At 51.5% G+C, this 12608-nt stretch overlaps 4 protein-coding genes and 1 non-coding gene across 6 annotated transcripts; 2 read left to right on the top strand and 3 right to left on the bottom strand.

Annotated features, from left to right (window-relative positions):
• Positions 1 to 203: 203 nt before the first annotated feature.
• PV06_06211 lies at positions 204 to 284 on the bottom strand. The gene has a single exon. It is a non-coding gene; the product is annotated as a tRNA-Val (tRNA).
• A 184-nt stretch (positions 285 to 468) lies between these two features.
• PV06_06210 lies at positions 469 to 2542 on the top strand (the record flags this gene model as incomplete). 2 transcript variants are annotated; one of them, XM_016407299.1, is made up of 5 exons in its annotated part: positions 469 to 710; positions 770 to 1007; positions 1108 to 1150; positions 1205 to 1625; positions 1698 to 2542. In XM_016407299.1, exons 2-5 carry the CDS (start codon positions 817 to 819, stop codon positions 2459 to 2461), a joined length of 1419 nt encoding a protein of 472 aa, XP_016262903.1. In that variant the 5' UTR covers positions 469 to 710; positions 770 to 816. The 2 variants fall into 2 exon arrangements, with proteins under 2 accessions (XP_016262903.1, XP_016262904.1); XM_016407300.1 differs by having other exon boundaries at positions 469 to 1007; positions 1698 to 2461.
• Positions 2543 to 2562: 20 nt separating this feature from the next.
• On the bottom strand, positions 2563 to 3597 carry PV06_06209 (40S ribosomal protein S11). The gene is made up of 3 exons (XM_016407298.1): positions 3351 to 3597; positions 2951 to 3189; positions 2563 to 2881 (listed from the first exon to the last, which is right to left on the bottom strand). Exons 1-3 carry the CDS (start codon positions 3529 to 3531, stop codon positions 2813 to 2815), a joined length of 489 nt encoding a protein of 162 aa, XP_016262902.1. The 5' UTR covers positions 3532 to 3597; the 3' UTR covers positions 2563 to 2812.
• A 207-nt stretch (positions 3598 to 3804) lies between these two features.
• Positions 3805 to 9445, top strand: PV06_06208 (uncharacterized protein). The gene is made up of 2 exons (XM_016407297.1): positions 3805 to 4122; positions 4179 to 9445. Exons 1-2 carry the CDS (start codon positions 3892 to 3894, stop codon positions 9216 to 9218), a joined length of 5271 nt encoding a protein of 1756 aa, XP_016262901.1. The 5' UTR covers positions 3805 to 3891; the 3' UTR covers positions 9219 to 9445.
• Positions 9446 to 9544: 99 nt separating this feature from the next.
• Positions 9545 to 12418, bottom strand: PV06_06207 (uncharacterized protein; the record flags this gene model as incomplete). Its single annotated transcript, XM_016407296.1, has 1 exon — positions 9545 to 12418. The coding sequence occupies one exon, from the start codon at positions 12416 to 12418 to the stop codon at positions 9545 to 9547; it is 2874 nt and encodes a 957-aa protein (XP_016262900.1).
• Between the last annotated feature and the right edge of the window lie 190 nt (positions 12419 to 12608).

Raw genomic sequence — 12608 nt, 5'->3', positions numbered from 1 at the left:
CTTTCGCAATCTGCACGTTCAGGCCCAGCTTTGTGCATGAAGTAGTGAACAAGAAAGGCCAAGGAAAGAGGCGCACTCCTGGACCTCTCCCCACATGATTTGAATACCCTCAACACAAAAATCAAAAAGGGCAAAAAGAACAAATACCGTCGTACATTACTTACCCTCGAAGACCAAAACAAATATGCGGGAAAAAAAAGGAATAGTTTCTATGGGGATCGAACCCATGACCTTCTCCGTGTATGGTGTAAAGGAGATGTGATAAACCACTACACTAAGAAACTTTTTGACCAAGCTCAGTTTGTGCGTCGAATTAGAGCTTAGTTTGCGACGCTTCGGTATATGACGATTTTGTTTTGAACTCCACCCAATCTGCCTCGTCGAATGCCTTTTTGGTGGTATCTATCTGTACAAGCTTTCTCCTTTCTCTCTCTCCAATAAAATATCTTCTTCCAATGAGTTTGAGACCTTTGTTCGAGGTTTACCCCAGCTGGAGAAATTGTACCGCGACAATGTATTACAGAATGCACTCCCTCAGAACATGGGTGAGGGGGTGGCCCAAGTTCACCCTCATAGATGACCTCGGGAACTTATCCTGACCTCCCCATTGCTGTTGGAGCGTTACCGGTCGGTACTTCATTACTTATGAACAACTTCGTTCCCGATTTCGAGCCCTTTGCCATCTTATTTGGGGTTTGTATATAGAAAAGGTTCGTTAGAGATATCCGGTGAAGACACGTCTTACATTCTACCGAAATTAAAAACACAGCAATCACTCTCCTTTACCAATCCGGTCGTCATTTGTGGTCGAGAAATATGGAATACGACACTTCCACGCTTCGAGATGACCCGATCAAGTCGGGCCAGATTGAAAAGAACAACAATAGCCCACTCAGGGGCCATCTGCGAGCGAAATCCGATCGGGTCGATGTCTCGATACTCAAAGAGCCAATCACTTTCGCCTTCTCCGGTCGGACAGCAAAGAATCGATTTCTGAAAGCGCCAATGTGAGTACCACCTTTGGGGCGGTGGCTCTGTCTGTCTCTTGGGGGCAGGCCGTTTCCTGGCTGTCCCTGGCGTCCGCGACCTAGCTCTGACATTCTCTAGGACCGAGAGATTGTGTCATTGGAACAAAGAAGGAGAAGATATTGTACGATATGACCCGAATCTGCGGCAACCAAAGACTAACAACACTGGCTGCCAGTCTGCCCGTGGAGTTCCGAGCCCGGAATACCTCAATCTGTACCGACGATGGGGAGAAGGTGAGATAGGCATCATCGTGAGCGGTAACACGATGGTGCGCTATGACGCCGTCGAGGCCTACGGTAATCCCATCTTGGTCGACGATCACGATGGCCGAGTTGCCAAGTACAAGGAGGTGACCGACGCCGCGAAGGCGCATGGGTCTCTGATTGTCGCTCAACTATCCCACCCCGGGAGGCAAGGGAACAAGTATCTCAACCCGAACCCCGTCAGCGCCAGCGATGTTCATCTGGCCATCCAGTGGGCGGGTAACGAGTTCAACAAGCCCAGACCCATGACCATTCCTGAAATCAAGGAGATGGTCAAGTCTTGGGGCGAAACGGCGTATTTGTGCCACAAAGCCGGCTTTGACGGAGTCCAAGGTAGGTTAGGTTTCTTCATTGTCCAACAAAAGTTCCCGAGGAAGATTTGCCTCTCTGACACATGAGCCGAAGTGCACTGTGCCCATGGGTATCTGCTCGCTCAATTTCTCAGCCCGACGACGAACCATCGAACAGACGAGTACGGCGGGGACCTGGTCAATCGGTCTCGGATCGTGTTCGAGATCATCGAGGAGATACACCGCCGCGTCCCTGATCCGTCGTTCATCATCTGCGTCAAGCTCAACTCGGTCGAGTTTCAGGACAAGGGCACGACCCCGGAAAACGCACGAGACCTGTGCCTCAAGCTCGAAGAGGCGAGGGTCGACTTTGTCGACTTGTCGGGCGGCACGTTTGAGGCGAGAGCCTTCGAGCACAAGAAACAAAGCACCATTGCACGCGAGGCTTACTTTATCGAGTTTGCGGAGATGATCGGGCCGCTGCTGAAGAAGACAAAGGTCTTCGTCACAGGCGGGTTCAGGTCAGCATCAGGAATGGTCAAGGCGGTCGCCGGGGGCGCGTGCGACGGGGTGGGCATTGGACGACCTTTGGCTGCAGAGCCGTATCTCGTCAAGGAGCTGCTAGAGGGCAAGACGACCGGCGCATTGGAGAATTTCGTACCTTTGCCGCTGAACACGCAGTCGAGTGGAACACAGCTGCATCAGATCGGCTGCGGAGATCCGATCATCAGTGATTGGAGTGTCGAGAGCGAGGTCAAGAGATGGATCGAAGCGAACGAGAAGGAAACCGCACGGAAACTGAGTATCTTGCCCAAAGTCGACAGTTCGGGATATCCACCGCTCAAGGCTGAAGCTGGGTTTGCCTACCTGCAAGCATAGACTGGGCGCTTCGCCAAAAGACATTCGTAGACACGAGAGAGCGCTGTGTGCGCGCATAAACAACGAATGCAGTACGAATCATAGAAAGACTCGCGAAAGCTGATTTGTTTCGTGAGTATTGGACTTTTTTTTCTTTGCCGTCTTTTTGCTTTGTTTTCAAAAATCGGCGCGGCACCCCATGTCAGCGGCACATTCTCTATCTCGTCGATCTGTGCTTTTAATCATTGACGCCGAAGATATCTTTCCCCATAACCATTGTCACAAGACAAGTATGCTCATGCTTTGCTCCAGCCTTGCCATCCCCTTCAAATCATCGATCCTGCACTTCTGCTACTTGATTCGTTCGCGAGTTTAGAATTTCTGGAAAGCCTTGACGGCCTTGCCGGTTCTTGGCAGGACACGGAGGACGTTGAATCGGACCTAAAATCCACGATATCAGTAATTGAGTCTTTCTTTTTCTGTTGGAGAAACATCGAAGAATTTGCTTACAGTCTTGCTGAGAGGTCGGCATTGACCGACGGTGACTGTGTCACCTTCTTCAACACGGAAAGCAGGAGAGACGTGGGCGGCGAGGTTAGTGTGTCTCTTCTCGTATCTGGCGTACTTGGGGACGAAGTGAAGGTATTCTCGGCGGATGATCAAAGTTCGGTGCATCTTGGTAGAGACGACAGTGCCGGTGAGGATACGGCCTCGGATAGAGACCATACCGGTGAACGGGCATTTCTTGTCTATAATGAAAAGTACTTTTTGTCAGCATTTCTTCGACTTTTCCCTAATCGCTCCGCATGCTGAAAAAACCCCCCAAACTCGTATTGGGAGAACTTCGACTTGTTCATTCCCGGTAAAGGAAGAATAGCGACAAATCGATTTGATTGCAAGAGTGACTAACCGATGTAGACACCCTCAATGGCGGTCTTTGGTGTTCTGAATCCCAGACCAACATCCTTGTACCATCTTCGGCCACCCTTTCCAACTCTTCTGCTCTTTGCAGCCTTGGATTTGTGGTTGAGGAAGATGTGCGGCTGCTTCTGGTACGCGCGTTCGGACTGGACGGTCAACTCGGTCGCCATGGTTGCGGTGGTTGACAGGAAAGGTGCGCGGGTTGAGGAATAGGTTGTTGTCGTCGGAAGGGGCCTGCGATTTGATGATGTGTGGAATTTGGCGAAGGAGTTTTGCTGGCGCACATTCTGGATCTTGGCAGTAAATTTAACTCTAGACCATTAATGGAATAGCGCACTTTGGTCAGAATCACATGACTTCGCATAACAGCCGTGTTTACAAGTGGGTCTCCTCGGCGCGATTGAAACTTGTGAGTGGGACGTGAACCCGGTCGCTCTCAAGACAAACATCGTTGTTATCATGTACCTTTATTGACAGAATTTGTACGCTGAAACCTATGTTCTGTGGCAGTTCTGCCTCTGTCGGAAACAATGGCAGATTCTTCCACAGACCGTAAACCTCCCAAGCCAAAATCGCGACAGTCGATCGCACATATTCCATCCAGTAGATCATCTGCGTCAAAGGACAATGTGACAACAGACATTGCGGCTCTCCACGCTCGAAACAATGCGGTACAAGCAGCCAAAAAGCGGTCGCGTGGAAAAAGCCTCGGTCCTGGAGGTCTTGAAGCTTTGACGGAAACAACGGGCAACGCAGCAAAGGTATGTGTTGGTTTGGCTTTCCTTCTTAAAGGCGCAAACGTTGACGACAGGGGCAGACACCGGTGACTTTTCAGATCAAGTCGATTCTCAAACCTACGATACCTTTGACGCCTCCAAAGGCGATCCCTTCATTCGACGAATTGCGCAAAAGAAGTACTGGAAAAGCAAAATCACCGGCAAAGAATGGCGCAGAGGAACTCCTCATTGATTTCTCGACGCCAGGTCCAAACATGGCAAATAGAGGTGGAATCTCCATGGAAGGCGCAGAAAATGTGGCCGACCCGTTCAGCCCCATCACGCGGCAGTCGCCGCGTAGATCGAAGACTTCAAACGTCGAGGCTCAGGAGCGAGAGCGCGAGGAAGAAGCGAAACGACAAGCTGAGAAGCAAGCTATCTTGGACCGAAGAGCAGCTAGACGGAAATCACTTGCAAACAGGCGAGTGTCATTTGCACCAGAAGCAACATTACACACGTGGAGTGTGATGGAACTTGCAGAGGACTCTACCACTAGTTCGGCGTCGAATTCTACCAGGAGACAATCCTCCATGACAGCACAACAGTCGCCGGTCAAGGAGATGCCTTCTCGCGATTCATCTGCCTCTCCCTCGACACCCGTGGAACAGCAAGAGGATCCTATGCAAACATCTTCCCCAGCGCATCAACGAGATCTCCATCAGCAGAAACGTAGGAGAAGCTCTACAGCTTCACAACCTATGCTGGATGAGTCGCAGGACGACGTGTTCTCCTCGAGTCCGTCTGGTGATGTTACCACGAATAGTAGTCCGATGCGCGTTGAAGATGGCATCGAGTCCTCGGACGATTCGGACACGGATGGCGACACGGCCATGAGTATGGATGATGAGACCTCTCACACAGTGAATTCCCAAGACTCGGGATCGAGCACGCATTCTAGTCTGGAAGAGCGCCTACGTCAGGCAGCAGCACAAGCAGGGACACCAGGAATAGACTACGACGAGCAGGATGAGGAAGACATGTCCATGGAGATGGCCACTGGCACCGTCACTCACGCTTTTCAACCCTACGCGCGAAAGCATGTCTCCGATATCGAGCGCAGCGTAAGTCAAGAAAACGATAGTTCTGTTGCCGAGTCTCCTCAACGTGGTGCCATAAGGGAAGATTCGAGTCTTCAGGTAAATGATGATGATGATGATGATGATGATGATGTACGGTCCCAATCTGAAGATATGAGCATGGACGTAACCAGGGCTGTCGGTGGTATTATCCCGCGACAATCACCTGGGAAAAAGAGCCAGAGATCTCCCAAAGCCCGTCGCAGAAGCATTCACCCTCGCCGCTCAATGGGGGACGAATCTGTTTTTGACGAAACTATGGATTTTACAGTGATGCAAGGTGGAATTATCGGGGAAGGTGACAAATCGGATGCCAACATGACCCAAACTCGTTCATTTGACGAAATGACCATGGAATTCACAACCGCTGTGGGCGGTGTATTGAGCAATGGAAATCGACGCCATTCTGGCTTATCAGAAGAGTCCGAGGACAATCAGACCATGGACATGACGGCAGCAGTCGGTGGCATATTGAGTCCAGTTGAAGAGCACACTGAGCCGCAGACAGATGCGGAAGACGAGCAGACAGTTGCCATGGAGGAAACGAAAGCGGTTGGATCGATATTGAACCAGCCTTCTCCCACGAAGAAGCGCATTACCAGACAGTCTGCCGGTAACGCCTCTACTCCTCCGCGAACCCTTCCTTCCGAAAAGTCGACACCAAAGACGACTCCCAGAACCACACCAAGGTCAAATTCCAAGACCACACCAAAGACCACACCAAAGTCCCAACTGCATTTGACTTCGGTTGCGTCTGAGACAGGCAGCCCAAGTCTTGTCGCCAAGCCACAGTCATCTAGCAGGTCTCAAAGAAGCAGCAGTAAAGCCTCAACGACACCTCAAGCGCCGGCCCCAAGCACACCTATCATGTCTCATCGTCCACTGCAAGCTGGTACTCCATTGCAACAGATCACACCGCTTCCGGAGCATGCACCGAGCCCAAACAAGACACCTCTATCCGCGAATGTGCAACACCGAGGTGCGTCACCAAAGAAGCTTTTCAAGGCCGAGATCAAAGCTAGAGCGTCGCCAGCATCGACGAGGAGAGAAGCAAATCTTAAGGCAAACTCCTTATTCTCTCGGGACGCAGAGACCGGACAACAGACGCCTAGCATAGTATTGCGTGCTAGCAGACCTCAGCTACAGCGAAGGAGATCAAGCGGGATCGGCATTGATAAGGACGGCATAGGTTCTCCTCGAGTTTCTGAACTTCTGGATAGAAGAACCTCAATCGGCGACACGACAATGGAATTCAAGCTCGGAAGCACTAAGCCATCGAGGTTACGCTTTGAAGATGCGGAGCAGCTTGAACAGGAGGTGGAATTAGAGCGGCAAGAAGAACATCGTCGAGAAAGTGGCCGATTCGTCATGGAACGAGAGGCAGATGAGGCTCAAGAAGAACAGACGACTTCGCAGCTTAAAGGCATGATTGAGACAATGTCACCGAGAAAATCGAAAGCTAGCAAGGTCAAGGGCAGGAAGAGCCTTGCTGTTGGCGGCGCCAAAGGACTGCTCGGAAAGCGTCCAGCGGAACTGGACATAGACGATGACGAAGAAGCTGAGTCGACGCCGAAGCGTTTGAAAGCTGTTTCTCGAGAAGGAAGTCCTGTCAAGAAGGTTCATCTACCAAAGCCACCCAGCAAAGACGAGACGACTGGTAAATTGAATCTTAAGCTGCAAATGTCACTCGCAGACATGGCAGGTGCAGTCAAATCAACCCCGACTGTGGATACTTTCCGCCTAGCAAGGGATAAAGCGCCAACAAGCCCCGAAGCAGGAGCCCGGTTTAGAGATATTGAGGCTACTGGCGACGACAGGCCCACTTCATTTGAGGACAAGCTTGACAATGTTGTCGGGGCAATCGACGTTTCCACGGCTCAATTAGAAGAGGGATCTTCTTCAGCAGAACAGGAGAAGATCTCGCTTCAAGACTTCCTCAACATGACCAACATCCACTTCATTGAGCTTTCGACTACGAAGAGAAGGCATACTATGGCACAATCTATGCCTGCGAGAGAATCGCAAGAAGGCGCTGCTGCTCCGAGTACTGAGGTGAACTTTGTCGCTGCCGCAACAACGCTACCTCTGCTGGAACTCTATCAGCATGCCACGAGAGAGTTGAAGTCGTATATCTCTACGGGTCGTAAGATCATCCGTTCTATCGAGGCAGAGACATTGGCTGAGCAGCCTCCACTTTTCCGAGAATACCTGGATGCGCGACCAGATGTCAAGGTTATCATGGACAATCAATTTCGGAATGGTAAGGCGAATGCTCGCCTACAGAGTAAAGAAGGCTGGTATCAATGGCGTGGGCAGTTGGTGGACGGTCTCAACACTGGCTTGCAGGGCATCAAGCAAGGTATGGCAGCTGACCTGGATGTCCTGCAGCAACAGCAGCGAGTTTTGGAAGATGTGGTCCCGCAAGTGTTGCAAGAGCAGTCGGAACTTGAAATCCAGGCCAACTCTTTACGACAAAGCCTTGAAGAATTTGATAGCATCGACCGTGAAGCTTTGGAGAATTATCGGCAACAACTGCGAAATGTCGACGAGCAATTCCTTCAACGATCAGCACATCTAGAGGATCTGCAGCAACAAATGAAGGAGAAAGATGACGCTCTTAGTGCAGCCGCGGATTACAAGACCGAGCTACAAGATCAAATTGCAGAGTCTGAAAGGGTCAGGGAGGAGACCAGAGGCTTGCCAGTCTCCGATGTTTTGGCGCTCAAATCGAGGGTTGAAAGTATTGAGAAGAAGACTGGTTGGCATCTCCTGACAGCTGAAGAGGAGGTCGATGAACCGAACGAGTTTGGGCCCGGTCTTGTCATGGTGTACAAGGACGAGCTGCGACTATTTTTCCATCCCCAGGCCTTCCAGTGCAAGCTCGAACAGACTGGACGACGTCGATCAGGGAGGAAGTCTGCGTCAGTTTCTGGCCCATCAGCCCCGATCAGCCTGACGTATGCCCCTGAGCAGGACGATTCTGAAGCCGGTCCACGTGAATTGTCTACAGAAAAACGCTTTTTCCTTCAACTGATTCGAAGTCAGCTGCACGCCTTTGCGATGATGCCAAAGGGAGCCATTGCCGCAAAGGCAGTGTTGTCTACGGCGTCAAAGGGGTGGGACTTGGCGTCGAGAGTGTCTGAAGAGTTGAGGCTCTTGAATCTGGTTGGCGTGACGACGGTCTCGATCATGGGCGACGAGAGACTCGGGGTCAAGGTCATGCTGCTCCTGCCTACTCAAGGCCGAGTGGATATGGAATTCGTCGTCACAGTGGCTGTACTGAATGACGGCGAAATCGTCGCAACGTCCAGTGTCACTGCCACTGCTGTTTATGGTGGTGCAGTCGACACCCTTGCCGGCAAGAACAGGAAGGTCCAACATGCTTTGGGCAAGGAGGTTGAAAGTCGAACCCTAGGCGAAGGGGCGTGGGCCAGTGCCATTCATGGCTTCAAGGCCTGGGTCAGTGCGCAGGAAACGGCGAGAGAAGAGAGGAAGTCCAAGAAAGTCGAGGAGGAGGCCACTTCTGTCCCTGTTGTACCTACGCCAGTACCTGTACCTGCACCTGCACCTGTTGCGACTCACGAAACATCACCACAGGTTGCGGTGGTTCATTCTGAAACGAAACAACAGCGACAGCAACAAAAAGGAGTGCCGCAATCAAATCATCTGCCGACTTCTTCGTCCTCACCGCCTGTCCGGCGCTCACCTCTCGCGCCCAAGCGGACGAATGCGATACAAAAGAAGACACTACCCGTGCCGAAGCAGCGGCTCGAGAAATTCAGTCTGTCGTCGTCTGCTCGTGTACACGTCTCGGAAAAGGAGAATTTCAACCCCTCGCTCTCGACTTCGTCGAGTAGAGGGAATGTCGCACCAGCTGCCCACGACGTGGGCAATGGCTGGAGCGAAAAGGAGTTTTCCAAACCCGCCATCACGCCGGAGATGCAGGAGGCCATGATGCACACGCCCATCAAGCGAGTCGGCGCCTTGAGACGGAGTCCTGTTTGAGTTTGAATCTGAGCATGTCGTGGGGATGACCATGTCACGTCGTAAAGATTGAAACTGATGACTTGAGACGAATTTGGATGAACGGGAAAGAAAGCACGGAGTGGAAGGAGTTGGGTCAATTGCGGATTTTTTGTTCGTGGGTAGCGTTTCGAGGCATTGTTTATTGTTGTGTTTGTTGTTTGGATTACTGTACAGAGTACCCACTTTGTAGTGTTATTCTTACGAGAGTATTGCTCTACACTTTTCCTACCGAGCTTCTTCTTAAAGTGAATCGAAGCCGTGTCTTTCATCCGGAGAACACCTTAAGATGTCGTTACTAGATTGTTTCATGGCGTGAGTTCTAGTCTATCTAGGGAAAAGTTCAACTCTCCACAAAGCGTCTTGATCCTTTGAACCAGAAGCTTGATGTCCCGATGCACCCTTTCCGAAGCGACGTGAAAGGCGACGAGGGCTCTGACGGCAGCCAGTTCGTCAACATCAACGTCAACACATGGCAGAAGGCCGTCCACACCCACGGGTGACTGCGGCGGCGGCGGCCACATGTTCCGAACGGATTTCAAGTACGAGTGCTGATGCTTCTTCGAATCCACAAAGATGTCGTCGAAGAAATACGGTGGTAACGGAAGACCATTTGTGATCGAGGCCGCGAGGATGAATAAAGCCGATGTGACTTTGTGATGCGAGACCAAGGTTTTTTCTCTCTGTTTTTGGGTCCAAGACACAAGTACAGTCTCCATCGAAGCCTTCACTCGTGTGTCCGAGTGATGAAGATGATGCTCATGATAGACCGACAAGGCAAACCCTTGCAGAGTGAGTTGGACGGTGAGTCGTTCGAGCAGGACGATACATTCCCGGTAGTCCTCGGTTGGGAATCGGCCCCCTATGGGAACCTGCCAGCCGGTAAAGGCGGCGAATCCATTCACCTCTTTCAAAACTCCGTGGACCTGATGGACCACTTCGATCCTCGCCCTTTTCAATTTCTCCGCCAGAGGTGACGTGTCAGAAGAGCGGAATTTGTTTCGTCTCGGGTGGTCGACCAACATTGTTTCCGACACCATGGCGTTGTACCGTGCCAGCAAATACAGACAAGAACCGATGTGTCGTTGAATCAAGGCCCCTTCGGTGACGGGGAAAGGGAAGACGGTCCAGATGTAAGCCGCCAGGAGTCCCGCCACCACGTTGGCCAACCGGTAGGCGGCGACCTGGTAGAGCGGAAAAGCTGGGGTCGAGAACATTCTCAAATAGTCTTCGCCCAGTTTGTGGACGTTGAGCTCGTAACCGACGCCGATGATGGGCGTCACGGCACTGACGAGAGCGAGAAGTGCGTGTTTGGGGTTCAAGGTGAACCAGTAAAAGGAGCCGGCCATGAACAAAAACATCAACACCGTCACCGCCGCCGGGTTCCCGTCAGCAATGTACCAGATACAGTACGACCCGGCCGTACCTATCAAACTCGCGAGAATCCGCATCGCAAAGGAGAATGTCGTGTGACCGGTCGAGTTGATCATGGCAAAAGCCGTCATGACGATGGCCCAGAGACACCGCTGCTCGACATAAAACTTCCTCGAAGATCTCAGGTACGCAACGATCCCAATGGTCATGGAGGCACAAGCGGCGCGGAGGCCGAAGAGCGAATGCGACGACCTGAGCATGTGCGGAATGGACCTAACACGCTCACCGAAACGTTCCAGCCACGACTCTGGTTTAAGATGAAGAGGGTCCCGACGACCATAAAGTGCCGCGTTGAGGATGTTACGGTGGTCATCATCGACGACGGCGTTGTCAATCGCTGGGTCGGCCATCAAATCACTATTTGGTCGACCTGGCAAGGTGAACATCTTCCAAAACCAGTCAACAAGAAGTGCTTGCGATGGCAAAATGACTCGTCTTTGTTGCACCTTGCTATTCGTTTGTTCCACAAAATCCAGCAAGGTTATGACGGCACTGTTCAAGTGCCAAAAGGCAAACTGAACCTGTTGTTCAACGACCATTAGCTCTTGAAGTCGGTCATTACACTTGTCGCATATACCCAATCGAGGATGTCCTGTAATGGTTTGGATTCCTTGTCGGCCAAGCAGGAGTTTTTCTGCAAGGTCTTTCACAAGAGTTCGGTGGTCAGATATCCTGCCTCTTGGACAACTACCTTTCTCAGGGTCACAGGAGCCGTTCCGAGTTGAGCGGAATAATGTCCATATCGATTCTCTGCTTGAGAAAAGGCAAACCTTGGTGTCCTCGATAATGCCAGCAACAGTCTTTGAGAGATCTCTGGAGCTGCTGAACAACTCAGTATGAATTCTTCCTGGATCAATTAAGGTGGTTGTGGCTGTGGTGTTCCGACATGTACACTGCTTGAGAGTTGAAACATCAGGAACAGAGTCGATGGTATATCGTAACCCCAACAAAGGTAGATATGCTGCATGCAGCTTTTCAAAGCAGGCACCAAGGTCTTCTCCATCCAGATGACCGATTCCAATGTCCCTGACGCCAAACTCCAGATCCGTTTTGAGCTTGACATCAATCTTTTGAAGGGCAATAAACCTCTTGTTCAGTTCTTCAAACTGTCGAGAAGGCCCTTGATCACCGGCCATTTTACTGTCATCCTCATGGATCAACGAATATGTGCGGAGGAGCTCGGCAAGTTTATCGAAGTAACTGTACATGGAGGTTATGGCAATCTCGCGGTTGCTGTGTGGGAAGATGAAGAGAGATACACCTGTTCCGATGCCGAAACCAGTTAGGAAAGCCTGGAGTTGCAACGACATGAACTCTTTCGCTGTCTGCATTGTTTCGAAAGAAGGGCCGGCCTGCGTGAGGGAAATGATGGTAAGGATGCAGTAGTTGATGCAAGGAAACTGGAACTGAGGTCGAGAGGACCGCAGTGCATTCGTCAAGTACATTTGCAAGAAGAAAAATACTCCACACACCGCTGAAGCGGAGGAGTTGTATTCGTCGTCGGTGGTAGCACTGTGACTTCTGGCCATGATCGAACACCACAAAGCGAACAAGTTGACCGCAGTTGCCAGACACACCATCAGCACGTTCAGAAAGAGTGTCTGGATGAACCTTGCCCGTGGCAGGACGCAAAATGTCAGGAGCGCTTCGATTGCGACAAGGTAGTTGAGGACTTTGAAATGCCGCGCCCACGTATCGGACTGCATCGCAGCAACGGCGACTGTTGCCGGGAGTGCTGATTTGATCATCACCGCTGCGCTGTGCCAGCTGATCCTCGGCCGCTGGCATACATGGTGCCTCCAGTGTTGGCGGATATGGATCGGCTGCATCTGGGAGGGAACCGCCCACGCCAGGGGAGAGAGAATCAAGATCGTCTCGAGAAGCTGAGTGAGTTCAAGGTCCCGACTTTTATGGATCGAAAGACCATGGGCCGCCCCT

This window comes from Exophiala oligosperma, assembly GCF_000835515.1.
Source record: "Exophiala oligosperma strain CBS 72588 unplaced genomic scaffold supercont1.5, whole genome shotgun sequence".
Lineage (NCBI taxonomy): Eukaryota > Fungi > Ascomycota > Eurotiomycetes > Chaetothyriales > Herpotrichiellaceae > Exophiala > Exophiala oligosperma.
The sequence above is the reverse complement of the archived record's forward strand: the minus strand, read 5'-3'. Positions and strand labels throughout refer to the sequence as shown.